This window comes from Coprinopsis cinerea, assembly GCF_000182895.1.
Source record: "Coprinopsis cinerea okayama7#130 chromosome 5 map unlocalized cont3.5, whole genome shotgun sequence".
NCBI classification, from domain to species: Eukaryota; Fungi; Basidiomycota; class Agaricomycetes; order Agaricales; family Psathyrellaceae; genus Coprinopsis; species Coprinopsis cinerea.
Window position 1 is genome coordinate 1,948,750 of NW_003307540.1, and position 22,322 is coordinate 1,971,071.

The 22,322-nt window shown below is 51.5% G+C and overlaps 12 protein-coding genes across 12 annotated transcripts; 5 read left to right on the top strand and 7 right to left on the bottom strand.

Annotated features, from left to right (window-relative positions):
* Positions 1-32: 32 nt before the first annotated feature.
* Positions 33-527, top strand: CC1G_00454 (hypothetical protein; the record flags this gene model as incomplete). The annotated part of the gene is made up of 5 exons (XM_001837266.1): positions 33-89; positions 147-157; positions 214-284; positions 353-446; positions 506-527. 5 exons carry the CDS (start codon positions 33-35, stop codon positions 525-527), a joined length of 255 nt encoding a protein of 84 aa, XP_001837318.1.
* A 246-nt stretch (positions 528-773) lies between these two features.
* On the top strand, positions 774-3,063 carry CC1G_00455 (D-arabinose dehydrogenase; the record flags this gene model as incomplete). The annotated part of the gene is made up of 6 exons (XM_001837267.2): positions 774-854; positions 916-1,043; positions 1,100-1,211; positions 1,264-1,591; positions 1,643-1,996; positions 2,645-3,063. 6 exons carry the CDS (start codon positions 774-776, stop codon positions 3,061-3,063), a joined length of 1,422 nt encoding a protein of 473 aa, XP_001837319.2.
* A 968-nt stretch (positions 3,064-4,031) lies between these two features.
* On the bottom strand, positions 4,032-5,883 carry CC1G_00456 (hypothetical protein; the record flags this gene model as incomplete). Its single annotated transcript, XM_001837268.2, has 9 exons — positions 5,713-5,883; positions 5,486-5,655; positions 5,293-5,426; positions 4,924-5,229; positions 4,777-4,871; positions 4,697-4,725; positions 4,488-4,641; positions 4,302-4,440; positions 4,032-4,251 (listed from the first exon to the last, which is right to left on the bottom strand). Exons 1-9 carry the CDS (start codon positions 5,825-5,827, stop codon positions 4,032-4,034), a joined length of 1,362 nt encoding a protein of 453 aa, XP_001837320.1. The 5' UTR covers positions 5,828-5,883.
* A 152-nt stretch (positions 5,884-6,035) lies between these two features.
* On the top strand, positions 6,036-6,478 carry CC1G_00457 (hypothetical protein; the record flags this gene model as incomplete). Its single annotated transcript, XM_001837269.2, has 5 exons — positions 6,036-6,051; positions 6,109-6,178; positions 6,233-6,270; positions 6,325-6,351; positions 6,411-6,478. 5 exons carry the CDS (start codon positions 6,036-6,038, stop codon positions 6,476-6,478), a joined length of 219 nt encoding a protein of 72 aa, XP_001837321.2.
* Positions 6,438-7,181, bottom strand: CC1G_00458 (defender against cell death 1). Its single transcript, XM_001837270.2, has 3 exons — positions 6,968-7,181; positions 6,818-6,916; positions 6,438-6,767 (listed from the first exon to the last, which is right to left on the bottom strand). The coding sequence occupies exons 1-3, from the start codon at positions 7,153-7,155 to the stop codon at positions 6,701-6,703; spliced, it is 354 nt and encodes a 117-aa protein (XP_001837322.1). The 5' UTR covers positions 7,156-7,181; the 3' UTR covers positions 6,438-6,700.
* Positions 7,182-7,419: 238 nt separating this feature from the next.
* On the top strand, positions 7,420-8,591 carry CC1G_00459 (hypothetical protein; the record flags this gene model as incomplete). The annotated part of the gene is made up of 3 exons (XM_001837271.1): positions 7,420-7,633; positions 7,687-7,811; positions 7,875-8,591. 3 exons carry the CDS (start codon positions 7,420-7,422, stop codon positions 8,589-8,591), a joined length of 1,056 nt encoding a protein of 351 aa, XP_001837323.1.
* A 139-nt stretch (positions 8,592-8,730) lies between these two features.
* Positions 8,731-10,804, bottom strand: CC1G_00460 (hexokinase; the record flags this gene model as incomplete). Its single annotated transcript, XM_001837272.2, has 10 exons — positions 10,615-10,804; positions 10,521-10,562; positions 10,427-10,462; positions 10,263-10,369; positions 9,914-10,194; positions 9,765-9,864; positions 9,628-9,716; positions 9,169-9,576; positions 8,950-9,113; positions 8,731-8,893 (listed from the first exon to the last, which is right to left on the bottom strand). Exons 1-10 carry the CDS (start codon positions 10,776-10,778, stop codon positions 8,731-8,733), a joined length of 1,554 nt encoding a protein of 517 aa, XP_001837324.1. The 5' UTR covers positions 10,779-10,804.
* A 216-nt stretch (positions 10,805-11,020) lies between these two features.
* Positions 11,021-12,096, bottom strand: CC1G_00461 (ATP synthase d subunit). Its single transcript, XM_001837273.2, has 6 exons — positions 11,998-12,096; positions 11,903-11,942; positions 11,621-11,847; positions 11,456-11,560; positions 11,307-11,388; positions 11,021-11,257 (listed from the first exon to the last, which is right to left on the bottom strand). The coding sequence occupies exons 1-6, from the start codon at positions 12,025-12,027 to the stop codon at positions 11,220-11,222; spliced, it is 522 nt and encodes a 173-aa protein (XP_001837325.1). The 5' UTR covers positions 12,028-12,096; the 3' UTR covers positions 11,021-11,219.
* Positions 12,097-14,361: 2,265 nt separating this feature from the next.
* On the bottom strand, positions 14,362-15,982 carry CC1G_00462 (hypothetical protein; the record flags this gene model as incomplete). The annotated part of the gene is made up of 2 exons (XM_001837274.2): positions 14,362-14,755; positions 14,812-15,982. The coding sequence occupies 2 exons, from the start codon at positions 15,980-15,982 to the stop codon at positions 14,469-14,471; spliced, it is 1,458 nt and encodes a 485-aa protein (XP_001837326.1). The 3' UTR covers positions 14,362-14,468.
* Positions 15,983-16,364: 382 nt separating this feature from the next.
* Positions 16,365-18,974, bottom strand: CC1G_00463 (hypothetical protein; the record flags this gene model as incomplete). Its single annotated transcript, XM_001837275.2, has 9 exons — positions 18,686-18,974; positions 18,523-18,628; positions 18,426-18,471; positions 18,243-18,366; positions 17,898-18,183; positions 17,809-17,840; positions 17,697-17,744; positions 17,569-17,640; positions 16,365-16,894 (listed from the first exon to the last, which is right to left on the bottom strand). Exons 1-9 carry the CDS (start codon positions 18,870-18,872, stop codon positions 16,365-16,367), a joined length of 1,431 nt encoding a protein of 476 aa, XP_001837327.1. The 5' UTR covers positions 18,873-18,974.
* A 161-nt stretch (positions 18,975-19,135) lies between these two features.
* CC1G_14662 (hypothetical protein) lies at positions 19,136-20,233 on the top strand (the record flags this gene model as incomplete). Its single annotated transcript, XM_002911187.1, has 5 exons — positions 19,136-19,184; positions 19,253-19,322; positions 19,487-19,526; positions 19,813-19,876; positions 20,037-20,233. 5 exons carry the CDS (start codon positions 19,136-19,138, stop codon positions 20,231-20,233), a joined length of 420 nt encoding a protein of 139 aa, XP_002911233.1.
* A 146-nt stretch (positions 20,234-20,379) lies between these two features.
* On the bottom strand, positions 20,380-22,296 carry CC1G_00464 (rab escort protein; the record flags this gene model as incomplete). The annotated part of the gene is made up of 5 exons (XM_001837276.2): positions 20,380-20,432; positions 20,485-20,914; positions 20,965-21,561; positions 21,617-22,170; positions 22,223-22,296. The coding sequence occupies 4 exons, from the start codon at positions 22,294-22,296 to the stop codon at positions 20,511-20,513; spliced, it is 1,629 nt and encodes a 542-aa protein (XP_001837328.1). The 3' UTR covers positions 20,380-20,432; positions 20,485-20,510.
* Between the last annotated feature and the right edge of the window lie 26 nt (positions 22,297-22,322).

A 22,322-nucleotide genomic window follows, 5' to 3' on the forward strand; every position in this document is an offset into this window, starting at 1 on the left:
ACCTCCTCGTTCACTTGACCAACTTAGACACCATGGCCGGACAGAGACCCCTGCGCAACAACCTCATGAAGAACTGGTACGCCGTCGAGGTAAGTCTCAGATGTGTTTTGGCACAAGGTTTCAGTACTGAGCCACGTTCAATCCAGGCCATCCCTATGTAAGAGCAATATATGTTTCAGGAGAGAGGACTTGGAGTTCAACGTACCCGTCTAGTTATGTTATTATTGGAGGAGTTATCGTCGGTGCCTCTTGGTACCTGAAGCGGTTGGCCACTGGTCCCAGCGGTGCGTCTGCCTGTTCTCTGTCGTAAAATGCTTTGCTCTGACACCGCGTTCTTCTCCCAACGCTACAGTTGTCTGGACCAAGAGCAACCCCACTCCCTGGAATACCATCAAGCCCGACGAGGGAACCAAGATGTTGGAGATCAACCAGAAGTTCGACAAGAGGTTCGTTCCCATTCCCTTTGGTCGTATAGAACAACACCGTGCTCACCGTGACTTTTCAGCTGGACACGTGATAAGCTCTAGAGGACTATCATACTTTCTTTAATTCACTTTTTCTTCATGACTCTCCATATGTCGTATTCCAGCAAGCGTCCAAAATGTTGAACTGTCCATTCATTTTGTCGCCGTCGTTATAGTGTTATGGCGCCTGAAGACTGGCCACGAAACCTCTTTCCTCGGCTGAGTTTGCGGCCGATGGCGCGATAGTCCCCGGTGGATGCTTTGTGGGCGCGGGATAAGAATCTTGCTTTCCTTCACTAACCTTCGCCCATGGCCCTCCAGCACTACCAATATAAGGCCATAGTGGCCCCAGACACTGAAGAGGACTATCCTGTTCCTGGCCGACCTCTTGTGCGTTTCCCTGAAGTATTGGATGAGTGAATGGCCTGAAGTGATTTGGTTTCGGTGCTAGGACACGCTCGATGGGCCGCTGCAGTTACCCGCCATCATCTACGGGGCTGGGTCATTTTCCAAACAATACAATGCCGACGATCATATTTCCAGCAATATCCCCCTTCGAACTGTGCGCCTGGCCTTGCGGTAACCGCGTTTTTTCCATAAATCTATCACCAAAGCAGAACTTGATACAGGTGTAGATATGGTATACGAGCGTTCGACACTTCGGTATACTATGGACCCTCAGAGATCGTTCTCGGAAGCATCTTGGAAGCACTCCGGGACGAGTTCCCCCGGTCTACCTATCGATTGGTACTTGTCCAACCTCTGCTACTGTGGAATGTGCTAACTGTATGCTTTCCAGATGACCAAATGCGGTCGATATGGGCTTTCTGACTTTGACTACGACCCCAACACCATCCGCCAGAGCGTCAAGCGGAGCCTTGAGCGATTGAAGACCAGTTATCTTGATGTGGTGTATCTTCACGATGTGGAATTCGTTTGTGACCCCGTCGCTCCTCAGCCGAGTGGAAATGTCGCATCGTCTCTCTTAGAAGATGCAGGTGTATATGGATTGGCTCCTGGTGATGAAGGGAAAATCAGAGGCGATGGGGACAGGAAGGTTCTCTCTGCGTTCGCGGAGCTGCAGAAACTCAAGGATGAAGGACTGGTCAAGCAAATTGGGATTACAGGTACGTCCTCCGAGTTCTATAACACTCCCTCGGAATTGACGTTCTGTCTAGGGTACCCACTGCCAACACTGCTTCGACTGGCCCTGTTGATCCTCCACAACCCTCCTTACAAACCGATAGACATCCTACTCTCCTACTCCCATCTCTGCCTCCAAAACACCAACTTTATCGAGTTCGTCGACCAATTTAAACAGCGAGCGAAGATCGCCACCGTCCTCGCTGCGTCACCCCTCAGCATGGGTCTTCTGACCAGCAGGATACCCGATTGGCACCCAGCTCCTCCTCAACTTCGACAAGCGGTGCGGGAAGCCATTGAAGAAAGTGGCGGGGATTTACCTAACCTTGCGCTTGGATACTCTATCAGCAGGACAGGAACGGAAAATGGGAGCGTACCTCTGGTCTTAGGTGTGAGTACTCCGGCAGAGGTGCATGAAGCCATCAGAGTGTGGAGGGAGATTCGGGATGGAGGGAGTAGCGCTGAGAGGGAGGCCAGAGAAGGACGCGTTCGAAAGGTTTTCGAACGTGCTGGCTACCTGGATTGGTCTTGGCCTTCTCCTTAAATTTGCCAGTTGTAGATAGCCTGTACAGCGGGATACGATCAAAATTATTGATGCCGCCTCTTGACCTTGAACATGTCGTACTGGACATCCACAAGACCTACAAATCACTCTCGTTCACACCTCCGCACTCTCAATATACTGTCCTAGCTTCTTTCTTCCTCGTCAATGTCTTTTCTGGCGATCACAAAATCATAAGCCTCGCGACAGGGACAAAATGCGTTCCTGCAAACCGACTGTCCGGTCGAGGGGAGTTGGTTCACGATAGCCATGCAGAGGTTCTGGCTAGGCGAGGAGCTTTGAGGTGGCTGTTGGAAGAGGTTTCTCGGGTCACTGGCGTTCTTCAAGCACACGAATCTCTATGGATCATCCGGGACGACCACTCTGGCAAATTTCGTCTCAGAGACTCCGTAACACTCAATCTCTACGTCTCGACCCTCCCCTGTGCGCCCTTTCCAAGACGACTGTATTGATATCATATTAACTTGCTGGATAGGCGGAGACGCCTCTATGCGCTTCCTCGCCTCGATCCAAGACGAAGAAATGGCTGCTCTCAAGGGTACAACCGTCTTCCCCACTCTCGATCCAACAGCTGCCTCTCGTGGAAGAGACAACTACGGTAGATTGGGCGTTCTGCGCACTAAACCAGGACGCGCAGACTCTCCTCCGACGTTATGCATGTCTTGTAGCGACAAGATCGCTTTATGGAACGTCGTCGGTATCCAAGGTGCTTTGGGCTCTCTGGCCTTTAGCCCAGTTTACATATCGAGGATCGTCATCGGAGATTGTGAAGTGCCCGAAGGAACGAGAGTGAAGGTGAAGGAAGATTGTGAGAGGGCGTTTTGGGGTCGGTTGAGGGATTATAGGATAGGTGACCCTCTTCTCGACTTGCTCTCTATTTCAAGGCACTCATAGCTGGCTTCAAGAACTTCCCATCGGCTATCGAATATGTCGACCCACACTTCTCTTCTCTTCGACACCGTTTATCCATGCAAAATCTCCTGAAAGAAGCAATGGTTCCTGTAACGAAGGTATGCGTTTTTTTTGGGATGCGCACAAGTAGTACTTCTCACTGATCCAATGGCCTGATAGCTATCGCGTGGATTGCAGATAGTGGATCTAAAGGTCACGAAATCCTAATCAATGGTCTAAAACGTGGTGTTTCTCCCAAGCATCGCTATAATGAGAAATCCAGGTAAGATCCTTCCTTCCTCTGTATTCTCTCTTCCCACGTCGAGCTTTCATCTGCTCCCAATCAGGTCCAGGTTCTCGCGATTATCTCTCTTCCAACTGGCGACACGACTACATGGTATCATACCAGGCGAGAGCGAGTAAGTCACCCGCAAACCCACTGTCATTCTATGTTCATCCCAAAACCTGCCAGGGACACACCCCTCCTTTACTCGCAGATCAAACAACTTTCTACACAATACCATTCCGCAAAACAGGCTGTCTTAGGGCCTGCCGGTCCATTCGTTGGCTGGGTCCGCGCCGGCGTAATATTTCAGCAATTCAACCTACAAGGTCTCCCTGAGCTGCGCAATGACGACACCGATACCTAGAGCCCAAGACGCAGTAACTACAGGAGATGTAAACATTAATACTTAGGAAGACTATACACGGGGTGCCAAATTTCCCATCCATCTAAAAGGAGTAGAGTCGTAACAAAATTAATTACAAGTGAGCAAAGTCCGGAAGTAGATGGGTGGGATGGAGCAGACAGAGAAAAAGATGTCAACATCTCGAATATACAAGTAGGGTATGATATGAAAGTCAGACAGACGTCGAAAGCGAAGGCAAGGTCATAATTAGTCGTACAAGGGTCGTCATAATGATAGATCGCAAACAAATACACCAACCAAGCGCAGCAGGACCTGGAATGTTCAAGCATCCTTCTTGGATTCTGTCACCAAAGGTTCACTGCTGCCGCTATTGGAGCGTGAAGTGGAAGAGGAATCGGGAAGTTCGACGTCGGAAGGAAGGTCCGAGGCGTCAAAGTGGGGTGAGGAAGGGAAAGAGTTCTGTCCCGGTGTAGAGGTCCCCGATGAACGGGCAGTGGCCTCTGCTAATTCCTTCCTGAGCGCCTCGACTTCCTTCTCGAACCTGGAAACCGCTGTCAGCTTCGAAGTGGAGGAAAACACGTTTTGACTCACTTTCTTCCGAAAACTTCGATGTAGAATCCTCCTCCATTCCATACGCTCACGGAGAAAATGAACAAGAGGAAGAGTGCGCTCCACATTGCGCTGTTGTACAGGAGGAAGACGGCAGGGAGCTCAGTCAAAATAGCATAAACTAGGTGTCATTAGCCATGATCTTATTGGATTTGCCGCCATGCTCACCAAGTTGACCGCTCATGAAGAACTCAATCCTGTAGTCGGGAGGTACCTTGGACAAGACACGCCCGATCACTCCGCGCTTATCATTCAGAAGCCATGAGAAAGAGGTGGTGCGCTGGCCGGACTGGATTTTTGCTCGTCGGTCAACAAGGAGGAACTGTGAAACATGATAAGCCAGTGCGATAGCATTCGTAACAATGGGTGAAACGCACCTTCCAGTAAAGCAGTTGCCAAATCACGTCTAAAATTTCGGGTCAATTATAAAATTTGCCAGCAGTCAGGCGACACGTACAGATACCGCTGCTGAGCAGGAGAGCTTTCAACGGATCCAAGCGAGTTACTTCGGCGAGTGCAGGGAAACGGTCCTCAGCGTTGGGATAAAAGTGCCTATACTGCCATAAGATAACGGAAGGAACCCTGAGGGCCTGATTTGACTCACCGAATCACAGTGAAGGAGAATGGCGCGTAAATATGGATGAATAGCGAGGTGATTTTGTCTTGGTCATGGAACACCAAGCTATTCCTCCATGTAATGACTGCGCTTGCCAAGGAACCGTGCGACATGCAGTAGCAGGCGATGAATAACATCTTGCTGCTAGGGAAGATCCAAAAGTAGATAAAGTTGAGGATGGTCACGTAGTAGCAAAGGTCGAAGAGGAAGTAGTGCCATGCGCGTTTCTTGTATTGGTAGTACCGAAGGGGGAGCAGATAAAGACCTTGGATGGTGTACGAGATATGAACCCATCTGAGGTAACGGTCAATTAGCTTCCGCCGCGCGGGGCAAGGTGCACAAGTGGTAATGACGTACTGAGGCGCGAGTCCAAACATCAATGAGGAGGCAAGCAAATTCATGACGCCAAAGAAAAACGAAACTTTCTCTCGTGTTCGAACGACCTGAGCCGACTGCCATGTAGCCAGGACGGAGGTTAGGCGTGCGGCAAACTGGACAAATGCACGTCAGACTCGGACAGTTGACCTAGGACAGGGAGAGCTTTGTGCACCTTCAGCTTCATGTTCTTGACCTCCCGGTCGAGGTTCTCTGCCAGCAGATCCCCCGACAAGTCCTTGATCTTGAACTTCCCCTCAGCCTTCATCTTGAGGCGGTCGCTATGTTTCTGTAGCTTGCGTTGGAGAAGGTCGACATGGGAGTCAAAGTAGGTTTCAACGGTGTCTGCGGCGTAACGATTGTTGAGTACCCCATCACTGTGTTAAACGATATTGGACAGACCGAGGAGAGTAAACGCGCTAGCCCACTGGTCGAAGCCTTCGTCGCGTACAAAACGCTCGAACGGCGAGGAGAAATATCCCTTGGGAAAGGGGGGCGACGGCGGCCTTGAGCCCATTGGTATCGACGTCGACGGCGGTGGCCTCAGACAATATGGAGATGGACAAGGGTCAGAAACAGTGGTCAGGACTGTGATGGAGACGGTGGCCTGCCACATCCTCATTTGGAGACCGGGCGCGTATGTAAGCAGATCCCACGGGTGCTATTACCATTTCCGCGTCTCGACTGGGCCTGACTGAGAGACCAGAACTCGACTCAAATCCATCATGTTTGGCTCGTTGAGTATGCATTCCCCTATTCAATTCCAAATTCCAGGTCAATGAACGACGTACTTAACAGTGCACTATGCGTTTGACGCAATGCTAATCAGCGCCTTCCTCGCAGGGGTCAAGAGAACAACAGGCCTGACGTGCGTTTCATACTGCTCCTGAGTTTGTGTGTTCTCAAGCTTTACTTTACCCAGCCCCGCTCTGTCACAAGTCCCTAACAAGGATATCAGACGTACGTGTAAAATCACCTGCATCCAGATTGCAAGCCCACTGACGTTTGCACCAGAATTGCTGAAGTCATACCTGGAGCTCGGTGTGTCATGCATGATTCGTGCCGCAGTTGACCAACAGCCCACTCAATCTGCCTAACAGGAGAATATCTCTTTGATTTTGCCGTTGTGATCATGGGGGTGAGTGTCATTCGTCCGACGCCAAGTTAAACGCATGGTTGAACGTGGAGATAGAGATCCGACTCTTTCGAGAGAAAGCGCTGAGGCCGCCTTCTTTCTCTCCAGTTTTCAGCCTCTATCCAGTCTGTATGATATCACTTAATCTGCCACTTAGTCTCTGTCTCTTCACGCCCTGCCACGAATTCCCACATTTTTGGAACGATGATTGACCGCCCAGGGAGTGTCGAGTTGCGAACGACAGGTGTATCCAATTCATCCCAGGAAGTTGTACACGAAGAAGTGTAACACGATTGACCCCAACGCGAAGTCTGCGAATGCTCTAGAGGAAGAATGTCAGCTGTGTGGTCGCCCATGATGAAGGCCTCTAACCTTTCCGGAGAGACTTCCTTGAATTCATCTTTGTTCGCCGGATTGACTTGCGAACGCAGAGAGGAGGCGAGAACGAATTGACCGACAGTGCTTGCAAAGCTGAGCGGCAATCAGTAGGGCTCAGACCCGAAGATGATACATGTCACTCACCCAGCCAGGAAAGCGTTGTAAGGATAGCTGGTGACCAGAACGCAATACACGAACTGGATAATCCCTGAGAGCATCAGGAACACGAGGAATGAGTCGATAAACTTGAGCCTATCTGAAGTCTGCTCATTGTACGCCTTCCACAGCGACAAAAGCGGACTTGAATTCGACGACTGCTGTTTCGGTGCCATCCTAGTCGTCGTGGGCGACTATTGAGATAGCAGTTTCGTTAAACTAAATGACGTTGCAACTAAACTCGACGTGTCCGTGGAATCGGCCGTGGTGGAAGGCGCAGACAAATAGCAACAAACAACCAAACGCGCCAAGCGCCCTTTTCCTGGCTGAAAAAAGTTTCGCGAGTCGTGACGTTCACGACCCGAAAGCGCTCGACGACTACAACAACGGCGACGCCGACCAACCTAACCACTTCAAAAGGCCTCCGGATTGCGTAGACGATGAGTTCTTGTATCCGACTCAGGCTCGCCTCGAGCTTGAGACTCAACTCTTCCCTCCCCCGCTCCCGAATCCTGTCACGGAAGCTGCACGAACGCAGACCGTTGCAGTACCCGATTGAAGGCGGTCTCGGAAACTTCTTGCCTCCGCCTGCACTCAAGACTGCAGTTGAATGGCAAACGGGTCTTCTAGATCGTTTGAATGAAGAGGTCAAGGGTGAGCAGGATGACAGCGTCCACCGCCTGCGACCCATACTTATGTGCTGTCAGGTACCGCCGAGGAGTCCACCTCTGTAATACAGACCGTGCTCAACACCTCGGTTTCCAAAGAGCGAACGCTGGCATTCAACTATGCAAGCCTCGCTCTCAACAACTCATTCTTCCTTGACCAACTGGTACGTCACGTCACTTGCGTTCCTTCCTCGCCCTACCTAGAGCTGACCTAACTATTTCAACAGAAACCTCCTCCAAGCGAAGGTGCAAACCACGAACACGAAATCTCAGTAGACCTCTTGCGTGCCATCGAGGAGGAATACGGAAGTCTTCGACAACTGAAGTCGAGCATCTCCGCAGCGGCGCTCGGCATGTTCTCCAACGGCTGGGTCTGGTTCGTCACAGATGCCAATGGTTCCACTGGTATCCTCCCAACGTTCGGCCCAGGAACCCTCCTCGTTCGTTCGCGAACATACATGGGCTCCGAGAAGGGTCTGGTACTCGGTGACAAGTTGATTGTCGGTGGTGTTTCCGGTGACCTCCCTCCCACAACCTCATCGCCTGCAGGCTCAGCGACGGTGAAGCCACAACCCCCTGGCACCGGGTCCACATCACCTCTCTCCGGCGCCAACTTCCCCAATACCCCCCGAGCACCAGACGCACTTGGACCTCGGTTCTCTTCCACCAGAGCCTGGAATACGGAACCCAGGCAGGGCATTTTCTCTATGTCCGAGACTGCTGCTCCTCTCAAAAAGCCCACCATTTTAACCGTCGGAGAGGAGATCTACCCCCTCTTCTGCATACCCGTCTACGAGCACAACTGGATGAGCGCGGGGTACGGTGTATGGGGCAAGGAGGACTGGTTGAAGGAGTTCTGGAGCGTAGTCAACTGGGCTAAAGTCAGCAAGTCATACTCCACCGCTTTGTCGGCCAGGAACAACTTCTCATTTGGCACGCGCTAAGGCATGACTTGCTTGCTGGCCTCTCGCTTTCCAATACCGTAGATCTTATTATCATGTCACTAATCCCCGAGCCAAAAATACATACATTAATTCGAGTCCGTCCATTTGATATTGCAACAATCAAAAGAGTACATGGGTCTTAGGACCTTTGTTTCAAGGCTTGCAAAGCACAAAGGGCAGCACCTACTCCGCTGCCATCCTTCGCGAGACCAATCTCAACCCGCGATGTAACGTCTTCGCCGACGAGAAGCTTCAAGGAGTCCCGCATAGAATCTTGGAATCCGGGGTAGTGCTCGACCAAACTATACATGAAATCCATTAGCGACATTGGACAGCATAAACGGCTGTGGCGACCCACCTTCCGTCAACACCGACACCTAGGGTGTCGTTGGGGTATTTCAACGGGCTGTTGGTATCTCCAGGGAATCGTGCCCGCTCGGTTTGGATTAAAATGGCTGAAACAGCGAGACCACTAAGCAGGGCAGCACGTCGAGCGACCAGGTAGCACAGTTGACGGACGATCTGCGCGACAATTGAGTTCCCGTAGGGTGAAGAAGCGTGTACTATGATCACCTACAGCTGCATCCCGAACGGAGACCTCGTCCGCGGGGTATTTCAAGGTCTCAACAATGACGTCTTTGATCTTTTGCAGTTTGGAAAGAACCTGGGGTGAAACAGACTTGTCGCTGACGGATGCCAGAGGCGGTAGCGTGAAAGCGTCCGAACTCTTGTCGTCGCCAATCCAAGCTTCCTCGACCTTGCTCATGAAACTGGTGTCCAGACCGTAGTGTTCGTTCAGTACCGATGTAGATTTCCCTCCAAACAGGATGGGCTTGGGCGTAGCATCGACCAAAGAGACGATGATATGTCGAACAATCTCTCCCAAGTACATTCCAGAGATAAACTTCTCGAAGATTTGGAATCCGGGGTTGATGCTGAGACGATCGACGGTATTGTCATAAGGAGTGATGGGCAGATGGGATTTCTACACGCAGATGTGAGTGACTGCGAAAAAAAGGAAACCGTGGGTCCTTACGGAGTTGTTGAATGCACCCCACTCGCAATTGATGACCATATGACCGTCCGGAGAATCTGCCTTCTTGCCATCGAGCTTCTTGATCTTGGCTAAAAGAGGGTTAGAACAACGTCAAGATAATGTAATTCCAGACACACAAAGTTCCTCGACATAAGCTCCGTTCGTTCCAGTTCCAAAGATAGCACCGACGAGGGATCCACCGCTAATGTAGGCGTGGGTCAAAAGAGTTCCGACGGTCTAGAAATGGATTATGCTAGGGCTCCGGCAGTAACAGGATCTAACTTACGTCGTTGACGAGAGCGATGCACTTGACATGCATATGTTTCCTATCAAAGGCATTTTGGAGCAACTGGACAACGTCATTGCCAACCGCGTTCTTCGCAGAGAAACCCTTAGTCCATGTAAGGATTTTTCCAGATCCTAGGGCAGTTTGCTCGACGGGGAAGGAAAAAGTGAATCCGAGATAGACAGAATCCGGAGCAGCATCGGCGGGAACGCCCTTAGGGGAGGAGTAATTCGTGGTTGCATGGGTGGTCAAAAATGCATCGACCGAGTCGGCGATATAATCTGTATGGGAAATCAGAAACGGTTAGAAAGATTAGCTCTTCGTATGATTGGGGACTGTGTTTGCGCACCGAATAATGCCGAAGCGTCCCCGGTCTTGAGTGTGTCGGACACCTTGTATTTTTGCTGCACGAGGCTGAAGGTTTGGTCACCGTTCAAAACGACCTCGCAGACGCGACTGTGAAAGCACCCGGTTGGTGAAATCGAGGGAGCCAATTATGACGACGATGCTTACAGATTGGTCCCGCCTAGATCGAGGGCGAGGAAAGTGCTATCAACGGCGACGATGAGCGTGCCGAGATGAACGATGGGGCATGTCACGGACTTACCCAGTCTCTTTACCGTTTGGCACACCAGTGACGAACGATGGACTGTGGATGGTTAGCTAGGGCACGAGTGTGCCTAACACTGAGGATGACGCACATCATAGCCATCGGCTTTCCATAGGCACCCAAACCTTGCTCCATCTCGTCGAGGAAGCCTCTTGTGATTGCGACGAGCTGGTCGGAGGTGACCGTGAACTGACGATCTATGAGATCGAGGACATGCTGGGCGTCGTCTGCGTGGTGAGCGGAAATCGGGGACATGGCGGCGAGGTTGAGGAGAGAATGATGTGGTTTGGTGTAGAAATATATACCTCAATGAGTAGATAATCTTCTGGTCCAACGCCGAGCTTGGCGAATTTGTTGCCGTACGTCACATGTGAGCTCGACATATCCCAATTTGGCTCCCGTCCTCCAGTATTCTCCAATGATCTTCAGGATTAGTCCCCCACTCTCCCGTGATATCTCAAAATACAAGCTAACAATCCATCGACCTCGAGCCAGCGTCAAATTCCATCTCCTTAGATTCCCAGGTCCTCATGTCCCCACGGGGCACCAGTCCTTGGGCTCTATGCTCATAGTCTAGAACAGGCTGCCAAGGCAGGTCCATCGGGACGTATGCCGATAGCCAGTATAAAGAAGAAGGTATAAACTGAATATTCCAGGATCTAAAGGATTGTGCCGTCTCTAGAGTGTTACAGTCCATTACATAACGTTGAGATCGCCGAACTTCTCCTTGTAGCCTGCGAGGAAAGTTCAGACAATGCACCAGAGAAGACGCGAGGTACTGACCTGGTACTGTGAACTTGCCCTTCTTCATCATGGTCTCGACAGCCTCGAGGATGCGAGGGTGGGCCTTGGCAACATCCTCGGTCTAGAAACAGGAAGGTCTCGCGTGTTAACACTACACAGGGCAAACATAAAACGAAACCGGGACGAACAGTGAGTTGGTCGAATGGTCGGGCATCCTCAATGTTGGCGAGCGTGGCTTGGAGCTCCTTGAGCTCAACGTCAATCTTCTGCTCGGTCTCCTTGGCTTTGGCAACCTAAACCACACACGTCAATCCCTCGCAAACCATGACCGCGAATCTACAGGGAAGCCTTACAGCCTTGGCCTCGAAAGTCTCAATGGCCTTGATGTGGGCAGACACGTCGTACGTCACAGGCTTGAAATCCTTGAGGATCTTCTCAGCCTCGTCAACAACAGCCTTGTTCTTCAACACATTGCGGTAGTGGGCAAAGTCGACAGTGGTGGGCTGGTTGGCGTAGTGGTTGGACAATCGTTGTGCGTCAGCATGGCGCTTGCGGAAGGCCTGCAGCGAGGCAATAGTCTCTGTTCAAAAGCCCTTCAGTTTCTTCCAATACACTTCATTCCCTAAAATGCGAACCTTTGCCGAGTCCCAGCGAGGTGTAGATGCGAGAGAAGTCCTGGAATAAAAATGAACGACGTGTCAAGGAATAACCAGGCAAACTGAGTGCTTACAACGGCGACGGCAGCTGCTTTTTGGGCCATTTTCCTAAACAGTGATGGATTTAGAGGGGTTTCTGAGGGAAAGGAACGTGAACGGACTCTAGAGGACGGGTAAGGTGGTGTTCGCAAGGTGTGAGTGAAGCCCACTGCCTGGCCAGAGAACCCGGCAAATTCCGGTTTTCTCCTGGCCGCGCCGACTTCCGAATATGGAAAAGCGCCCCTGTCGGGAGGCCATCTTGCTTCACTGTCCACCGCCAAGTAGCTGGAATTCAATGGTTGAGTGCTTGTTTGTTGAACAACGCATTCGTGAAGATTCTGCATCAGTTCAGCACCGAGTATGGACCTGCAGTCACAAAGTGTGGCCGAAACGGCGTCCATGTAGCTTCATCGCCCGAGAATAGCTGGTCACGATCAGTATGCTTCTCTATCGTCGAGTGGTAACGTTGGCAAGTCCCTACGAAACGTTTCTGTGAGCTTCTTCGCTTGAAGATCTAAATGACAGCCAAGAACCAAAGATTTGGGGAACAGAGGACGGGTGCCTTACTGACATATCTGCCGCTGGAATTATTCGACTACAACAAAGTTCAACGTTGACCTTGAATGCGGCAGAAGAGCGAGCGATTCATGGGCGAGGTCAAATGAGCAGGCCAACAAACTCCACAGGTATTCAAGAATTGGGCAGGCGCAACTAAAGTGTCATATACTTCAAACGACGTTATGGACCTGCTGAGAGGGAGGCATTCCGATCACGATTCTTGGCCCATGAAAGTACAAACCGTCCAACTCAATTGTAGTCCCTTAGGTAGCTAATAATCTCCCTTCGGAAGATCTCTATCTAGCTCAGTGATAGCAAGGTTCAGTCCCAGCCTTCTTGTAGCGAGAGCGAGAAGTATACGAGTAAACATAGAGGCATCCAGACTTTTCAAAGGCATTGAGGCCGCGTGCAGCGAGTTATGGCGTGGACTTTATGTCCAAAATTGCATGTTCATTCCACCGCCCAGGCCTGTTAGGCTCCCGAAAACGAGTTAATCTAGTAACAAATTGAATGTAACTGAGCATCTTCGGTCCTTCAATTTGGAGTAGCAAGTACCGGACCTTGACCCTGGAATTATTAAACGGCACCCTTCGCAAGCCATCACACCTCTCCAATGCAGTCCCAAGTATCACCCAAGTTTCTCCATTGTACACTGGTCAAAGCATTTTACGAAAGATCTTACAAACCCCGTAAATTCTTGCAAACATCACGAAGTAAACCTTAGTCTCGGTAGAACTCCTGTCCCAAGTATAAGGAATCCTGATCGCATCTTCCTGATAGTTTGAAATGAAGCATTTTGAAAATCCCCACTATATCCCTTTGATACTCCACAACCCACGACAGCCAACATGTTAGTTTTGTATGTATGTGCCTGAATCGGTATAGAAGCCAGAAAGTTCCACTGCCAGAGAGTTCTGATCAGCCGTTATGTTACACCAGCACTAGAGCTGACACAGCGAAAACGTGGTGACATGGTATGGAGAAGTTTTCCGATTCAATTCAGTTGCGGTTGAGACATACGTGCCTACCCATACCCCGAGTCAAGTCAGTTAGAGTTAGGTAAGGGAAGAAAGAGCTTTCGTTGGCTCCACGAAGCAGCGACAAGCCAGTTATCAAGACACTGTTCCCTAGGCCCAGGATTCGGTCAATCGAGAAATCTTGCTCAATGATCATCGAAAGTGGAGCATCTGGACTCGAGAAGGTAACGTTACCTTACACACAGTAGTAGTGGTGCATACGGCGGCCCTGTCACAGGGTCCCGTTGAAGCGAGAAATGGTGATGATGCAGGGATGATACGGTGAGCAGGTTTTCATGTTAGCGAATGCAGGAGATTCCCAATGGTTGTTGCTTCATTTCTGTTTGTATGTACACTTTGAATGATATTCTAGAACACATGTGCGAACGAGAAATATAAGATAATCCAAGAAAATAAATGGAACGGAAAGCTAGCGGGTCGTCGAGTTTACAAGTCGTCGCATCCGAGGGGAAAGCGTGTATGGAATCGATGCCAAAACCTACTGAACTACAAGAAAGCACAAAGCATGCACGAAGCGAGAAAGAGTCGATCGCACCTTTTGCACAAGGGAAGGGAAGAAACAAAACATGTGGACGATGCGGTAAGTAGGAGAGAGAGGGTGCGGCGGGGAGAGCATGTACTTGGACGACTTTTGGAGGGCGAGTGTTGGGCGTTGCTGTTGATACAAATGCGAGGTAGGCGGGATCGAATATCGTACAAGGATTAATTGCGATTTGATTCGGATAATGATAATGCGGCGTGAGGCGAAGAAAAGAAAGAGTCCGTAGCTGAATCGTGTTGTGTCGTCGGAGCTCATGGGAAAGGCCCCATGGATGGTGAATCCAGAGCGGAGAATCCTGACCCAGCAGATGTGCGGATGGAGCAGCTAGACGTGGGCGAAAAAAATAACGCCCCGTACCGGATGGCTAGCGCTAATATCCATAACCTGAAGTCCTCGACCCGGCCGTTGCTGCAGAGGCACCACTTTTACTTGAAAGGGAGACGTTCATGCTGATGGGCTGAACGCCAGGGCCGGAGACACCCATTGGCACGGAGCCGACGACGCCAGCGCCTCCAACGAGCTGGGAAAGACGGGAGATCTCGTCGCGAGAGGCCACCAAGGCGGTTTTGAGTTGCTCGTTCTCTGTCTGGAGGAACTCGACCTTGGCTTGCAAAGACTGCAACCAGGCCTTCTTGCGCTGTCGACATTTGAGAGCGGCTGAGTGAGAAGGGAGGTGAGCCCGCGGCTACGGGAAGACGATCGATCAATTTTACCTTGTCGATTTCTCTCCAAGAAATTCCTTCGCTTTTCCTCCTCTGTCTCGGGCTTCTTTGCCTTCTTCGTGCCGTTGGTAGCAGCAGGAGCGGGTGTTTCTTCTTGACCTTGCATCTCTTCCTGTTCACCTTCGCCCTCTTCATCTTCGTCGTCGCCGCCTTCGGATGTTCGAGGGCTGGTCTTACGACGACCAGCTGCAGCGGTTGCTGACCGCGTCCGCTTGTTGCCAGTGGCAGCCTTGGCCGCTGGTTGTGAAGCGGCGGGGGGAGATGCAGCCTCGTAAGATTTGCGCTTGGTGGCGCGTTTGCCGTTTGCCTGAGAGGTGTTAGTGGCTGCAGCCGTACCGTTTGTGGCAGCATTGTCTGCCTGTTGCTGAGCCGAGAGCTCGCGCTTCTCGAGCTCCTGGTGGGCCTGTGAGAGCAAGAAGAGACCATTCGCTTGGTGATAAGAGGAATCGTGATTGGGCTGTGGAGGGGCATGGTAGGCAAAGTTGTTGTTGGTATTGTTGGTGTTGTTGAGGACGCCAGAGAGTGCAGTGATGGTATTGGGGGTGATGGTGCCGTTTGCGTTTGGAGGCTGACCGCCGTTCATCATGGCGAGGAGGGCCGATGTGCCTGGAGATGCCGGAGGGAAGGAGACGGGACCCCCGACAAGGGGCGTCAGACCTGTGCCTGGAGTGAGGCCCGTCCTTGGGGTGAGACCTGTCCTGGGGGTGAGGCCTGTCCTGAAGGCGGTATGGTCGAAGGATATATGGGGAGGCTGACTGGGTTGTTGCTGAGGGCCTGCAAGCATGGCTGGGGAGAGGGGACCTGAGCGGAGAGAATTGATGTCGTTGTTCGGGTAGCCCCAGGCATAGGATGTGTCAGCGGGAGATGAGATGGAGGCGAGTGGCGGGAGGACTGGGCGAGATGGGGAGGCACTCCTGTTACTAGTTGAATTGCGGGATGGGGAGCGGGAGTTGCGGGATGGGTCGTCTGACTTTGAGTCGGCAGATGAATCGTTGTTGGGAGACGCATTGCGGATGTTGGAAGACGTGACTGTATTGAAGGATGCCTCGAAGGGATTGGGCTCGCGATCAAAGTCGGAGCGCTTCTGGGTCAAGGGGCGGGCCTGCCTTGTGTTGTCGGCGTTCTGCGGCGGCGGGGAGCGCGAGTGCGACTTGCGAGACATGACGCAGGCAATTTGATTCAAGTTCGCAGAGTGACGACGTTGGGGGGTCCGAAACAAAATGACGACTGCTGACGTAGCTGTGTTATATTCCATCAATCTCCTATTTGCCAATGTTTTGATCATCACAACCCCGTCCCTGACCCTAACCTTAACCCTTCCCTTCCCATCCCGACGCTCGTCCTTTCCCCGCCCGCCGTGGAAAGCGTCATATGTGCGTCATCCCATCACCCCGTTGCTCTACCCTCGCCTCCGTGTACCCTTCCAACTCAAATATCAGTGTCCAATACCATCTATTTCCCTCTGTCTCGCCTCGGTCATTCCCCGGTGCCCAGTGGAGCTGCTCCAGTCTTCCACATGTTTTCGCACGATCTACTACCAGCCTTTAACTAATACAGAAATCACCCGCATCCGATCGCTTGCCATCAGTCCGGTGACCACCTTCATCTCTCTTCTTATCAGTTAGGAATTCAACAAGCACTGGCCACCATTCGCCCCTATACACGCCCTTGTATTCCTTTACATCCTCAGGCCATCCATTCACTGCAGCGAGCAGCCTCTCAGCCGCCCCTTTCTCTTCCACTAGATCCCGCACGGCCGTCATGTACGTCCGGATCGTGAAAACGATGGCCCCGCTAACTCCCAGTCTTCTGAGTGTCTGCCGTTCAGTTCTGAATCGTAGTTCATCCACCGTCGGCCTGGCCGGCAAATCTGGCCCTCCCTTCGTGCTGTTGAATTCCTCCTCTTCGGGGCCAATCCCGGTCCTGGACCACCCCAGCTCCTCAGGATCCTGCTCTTGGCTCTTCTTCTCCTCTGATCGCACCACCTGGAAAAAATAATTGTTGCGGACAACCGCCTTATCCACTTCCATCCGCCTAAAGAATCGTTCCATACTTGCTTGTAATTTTTCACGATCTGTTAGAAAAAAAGACAAATAAGGTCAGTGGGGCTAGTAACAAGCTTTAAGCGCGCGAGTCTAAAATGAGCCGGGTCCCTGCATCCCCGACCGATAGCCAGACATCGGTAATCCCCTGTACGCGAGTCATAGTCAACTCCTGACTGTCACGCCTGGTCCATCCTCGCCGCTCTCGCGACAGTAGTATGTAGTAGCTGGCACCCCAGAATTATTTGGCTAGATTCTGTCAAATAATATTGAGCACTCGGGGATCGCGTGGTCGGGCCAACTACCACCGTTTCCCACTTCTCATCAAACCCGCTGTCCATCAATCCAATGCTACATGCGTCATAATGATAGATTGCCCGTACCACGAGGCATGAGCACGATTGCAACAGTAGTTGGAGATACCGCTGCCCAAGGATCATGTGTGACTAAAGCACGAAAAGAACCACCCTCTCTTCAATTGTCGTATTCTTGCTCGTCAGATAATCAGGAAACGAGCACATAACGGGCATTCACCGTCTCGTCACAGCGGGGGATTGTGAAGAGTGCAGTGATGATGACATGACATCAGACCTGCTTTCAAGAGAGGGAATCCCTGCACCTAATCGCAACGGTAGAGTGCGCGTGTACTCAACGCCACAAGACATAAAAGTGCACAGAAGACCGTAAAAGGGGGAACGTGACTCACATCGAGGGACATCTCCGGTCGTATGGATTTCATCCAGGGGTAGCCCAAACTTGGTCTTAGGACGCCAAGTACCTGCAGGGAGGTTGGATATGAGACGGAGTTCAACCACGAGCTCAGCGTGCCCGTACCAGGGATGCAAACGGCACCAGCTTGAAGGTAATACTTCCCGTCCTGCCCTGGGACACGGTCAATATCAGCTGCCCGAACACAACTTCGAAAGCTAGGAGACGGGCGTTCTACCTTCTATCATGACTGCCAGGTCCTCCTGGACCCTGATAGCCATTCATCGTTAATCCTCTCATTCCAGCCAGAGAAGCAAGATGACTTACAGCAACGCTGCAATCTCAAGTGCCCTCTCCGGTGCGCCGTCACCGTCCTCGACGTGTAACGGTAGTTCATACGTGATTCCCGAAGATACACAGGTTATGCTCTTGATGGGACAAGCACCATCCCATCCCCAGTCACAGTACCTCGAGGTAGAGCTCGCCCTTTGGGGCAGGGTGATGGAGTCGGGCTTTAAATCATCGAGCGCCTGGCGTTCATGTCGGCTAATGACAAAGTTGCATGGGTACCTCGCGGCTATGAACGCGGCCAGCTCGTGTACCAACTCGATCGCTGTTACATTTCAGAGTTTTTTAGAACCACAGTAAAACAGGCAGTAGCGAAGATCGTACCAGCCAAGGCTCCACCTCGGACAATGGAGTTATGCTCATCGGTGAGCACGGCGATTGCATTCTCTCTGCGCGTTTCGATGCGGTGTTTGCGAACGTCATGGTATCGCTGGTAGTCACTGTCCAGCTAACTGCAGGGTTAGAACATCCTGTCGAGTAGGCGAAGCTGAACCCGACGCGACGTACCTCGATCCATTCGTCCCAGGGTAAAGGTTTGATTCCCATCGTAATGCTATACTGTCGTTAATATCAAGAGTCAAAGGCCTGTAGAGTGAAGACATACTTGTATGCCCCTGGACGATAGGGCCGATACGGTATCGGCTTGATCGCTTCAAGCGGCGTGGTTATAGGTGTAATTTGGGGGTACCTGAATCTACGCGGTTGCCATTCTGTCATGCACGGAAACGTCAGCTGTGATAGATGAAACCTGACGAGCAGAGACTTACCGCCATACTCCCGGTCTCCAGTGTTTCTATGCTTCTCACTCTCCCTATTCGAGTGCCCAGTGGGCGCAACTCCACGTCGGGACGGGCGTTGTTGCTGGAAGTAGATCGCGCAGGCCAGCACAAGGGCTATGAAACCTAGCACCAGGTCTAGGTGCCAGTACCGACGCTCCAAGAATAGAGAATCCATATTCCTGCAGCATGTAGAGAAATAGGGGCTCAATTTCCAAGACCGAGTTGGAACTTGAGAATTTACCAAAAAGGCGGTCTCCAAGGGTCAAATGGCCTCCAGTGGAGTAGAGTTATCCAATGCCAAAAGATTTGCGCCCAGGACAAAAGGAAGAGCTTCAATGACTGTAATCGAAGACAGGGCAATAGGAGACAGAGCGTTGGAGGGAATGCACGTGGCAGGAAGTAAAACGGCAACCCCTGGAATAGAGGTATTGTTGTCAAATGCTTGGATTTGGGGTAGATCCGGATAAGTATGAATCGGCAAGGACAGGTGAGTCCTCGAGGCATGGCCTCTTCCCAGGTCAGAACCCCCCTGACCTCGTGTCAAGTTCCCCACAGGACCGTGGAGCCCTTTCATTCCCAAATCAGCTTCCGTGAAGATTGGAGTCGGCGTGCATGAGTGTAGAATGTAAGCAGATGCAGGGTGTGATATTCTCGCCTATGAGCTTCCAGAATACAAATGGCCGGATTGGTTGGCGGTCGGCGGTCGTGCTTAACGGGAGCTGAGGTGGGCGTCGGAAGACCGCCGAGTCGGAGTTGACGGTCGAGCGCCAAGCAAGGTCGCAAGGTCAGGGGTAAAAAGATGAAAGATGCGCTCGGTGCCCGCGAGGAGGTGAGATGTCGACGACTGAGGTGGGACCAGAGGATCCAGTATTTCAAGGGAACTGGAGTAGATTGAGCTCCAATGACCTAGTTGAACACATGGCGGGAACGAGAAGCGCTAGGTCCATGCATGCAAAGTTCCACTGACGTCACGACTGTCTGCCCCGCGCCTTTTCGATGTGGGTGGACCAGAAGGTGTACGGAAGGTGAAAAAATCGCAGGTACACTTCATCTTCGTGTCGGGTCGATTCATTGAAAGGCACGCCATGGGATGACGTTGCTGTCTTCGTCTCCAGTTCGAATATCCCAGCAGGCTTGGACCACGCAAATGCAAGGATTTCAAGCGTCATCCAAGAGTGGGTGGGTGGAGACTGGCTCAGTCGTCATAGTATGCATTGCCACTCTTAGCAATGTATAAAATCCTCTTCAGAGTCTTGTTGAAATCCCCAAAGATCTTTGAAACGCTAAACTCACGATCAGAAGACGACACTACACCACTAATAATCTCAATCAAGCACAGACCATCAACATGCCGTTCTTTATGACCACTCGTCGACGACGTGCACCCATGGCAAGAGCCACACCAATGGCTCCTCGTCACCGTGGAGGCCTCCTCAGCAGCTTCAAGCCGCGGAGGACGCATGTCGCCATGGCCCCGCGACCGCGCACCAGGAGACCCATGGTAAGACCGTTAATTCTGCTTGCGACGGCTACTGATTGCATGTAATCTCAAACGTTCAGAGGAGATCGCGGAGAACCACAAGAAGCAAGGTCGGAATACTAACAAGGATCAAGCGCGTCCTTGGCCTCTCGTCATCTCGCCCAGGCACCTACGTAGGCACACGACCCGCAGCCGTTTACTAAACTGGCAATTGAGACGAAGTTTACATAACCATCGTACTGTACATTATAATACCTGTATATTGTTAGCAAATGTCCCAGTGACACTGATGAGTCCACGTACATACCACATTACACCCTTCTGTGCCATAATTCAACTGTCATCATCGCTATCCTCGTCGTTTGGTTCTATCGGAGGCCAGAACTCGATATCTTCTGTGACCTCGCCGTTGTCCTCGAGTGAACGTAAGCTGCGCATGGCCGTTCTGAATACGGCCTCCGCATCGCGGGTTGCATTATCAGGAAAGTCCGGAAAGGTCGAGTAGTTAAGGGGCGGAACAATGAGATGTCGGGCTAACTCAGTTTGGGACGCTTCCGATTCCTTGGAAGGTCTGTGGTGTTCGACGTTCTCGAAAAAGAAAGCGTACGACAATGGTTCAATTGCAGCATCGTGTCTGTTTGAAGGGAGAGAAAGGAGTGCGTCCACGTAGGGTCGAATATGGGATTCAGCAGAGTCGGATGTCAGGCTGTCGAGTGGAAGAAGGAAGTAAACGATCCCTGGGAGGATACGTCAGCAAGGACAAACGGGACTCCCGCGAGTTGCTTACACTTTCCCTTGGGGGTAGAAAGACTGGCCTCTCCTGTGATATGAGCAATAGCAGTGTGGGTAGTAGAGCCTCCGGGTATGGAAGTCGGAGGAAACACGAGAAGCGCAGCATCGACAGGAGGTATGGAAGTCGGAGGAGAATCTTGCGAGGGTGTAGCAGCTTCTCCTTCGGCGGAAAAAGGGGACAATTCGGTTTGTAGGTGTCGGAACCTCAATGGTTTGTCAATGATGACGATGCCCCGTGCCACTTGAACGATGGGCGAAGGCGGCTGATTTGAACTCTTGACTCGCAGAACCGGAACTTCCAAGCCAGGAGGCGAGTTTTCATCAAGCGAGACCACTAGTTTGCAGTGAAGGGGTTCGGGAAAGTCGTCCAGCGTGAAGGTGATGGGATATTTATCCGTAGAAGTAGTGAAGTTGGAGGCAAGGACGGGCCTTCCTAGGACATATACACCCCCGCTAACTGCTGCGGCGCGACAGAACCCTTGGGAGATATCTCCTATGCCTCCGTAGTGTCCGATCAAAAAAGGCGATGGGCCATAACGGCCAATGGATCTGAGGTAACTTCGAAGGCGCAGGAGGGACTGCAAGGTGGGCTCTAGATTGCCAAGTGAGCAATTGAAAGGAAAGGCGATGGGATAGCGGACAAATACCTTTGGGTGTGGAGCAATGTGCCAAAGAATATGCGATAACAGATGCAATGCTATCCGAAAGCGTAAATGTCGACTTTAGGAAGTCGATGAAGGGCGCTTCCTCTTTGTCTTGGAGCTCTGGTTTCTCTTCAAATTCGCCTGCAGCAAATGTTAGGAATCGCATGAGTCTCCTCTTCTCAATCAGGGAAATGTCCTTGTTGTTGAAGATATCCTCTTTGCTGCCTGGTACGCTCTTGACGGTGCCGTCGGGGGAGTAGATGCTCACAGAGTCGAGTAACCTGAATCCACTGTACTTGGCGACGCCAGACCCAATCAGACTGGAGATTAATGGGCCAAGGGCCGGGAGAATAGCTGGTCGGAGGCAGATGGAATACTGGCGAGAATAGGGGAGGGTGACCGATGTCCCAGTGAATCCACTGAACTTGGGATGTCTTCCTTGGTTAACGGCTTCACCCCAGCTGAGCAACTCATCCTGAGATAATGTAGCCTCATTGTCCCCATAGTACTGATTCTTGTCGATATGAGCAACCTTGTAGTTTGCTTTGGACAAAGCTCTGTCTAGGAAGGTTAGGAAGTGCTGTGTAACCGGAGATTTAATGCGCTTACGCAGCAATTATCGACTCGGTCAAGCCTGTTCCAAGTATCACAACGTCAAATAAGCCTTCCTCGTTGTTGGACATGTCGATAAAGAATCTTGGAGACAACG

Bases quoted from the DNA above. Each gene is read 5' to 3' on its own strand.
- CC1G_00458 (XM_001837270.2), bottom strand. From the start codon at position 7,155: ATGGCACCGAAACAGCAGTCGTCGAATTCAAGTCCGCTTTTGTCGCTG. The intron at 6,917-6,967 runs GTGAGTGACATG...ATTGCCGCTCAG, and splicing joins TACAACGCTTTCCTGGCTGG to CTTTGCAAGCACTGTCGGTC. The intron at 6,768-6,817 runs GTTAGAGGCCTT...TTCTTCCTCTAG, and splicing joins AAGGAAGTCTCTCCGGAAAG to AGCATTCGCAGACTTCGCGT.
- CC1G_00461 (XM_001837273.2), bottom strand. From the start codon at position 12,027: ATGGCCCAAAAAGCAGCTGCCGTCGCCGTT. The intron at 11,943-11,997 runs GTAAGCACTCAG...TTTTTATTCCAG, and splicing joins AAGCAGCTGCCGTCGCCGTT to GACTTCTCTCGCATCTACAC. The intron at 11,561-11,620 runs GTAAGGCTTCCC...TGTGTGGTTTAG, and splicing joins AGACTTTCGAGGCCAAGGCT to GTTGCCAAAGCCAAGGAGAC.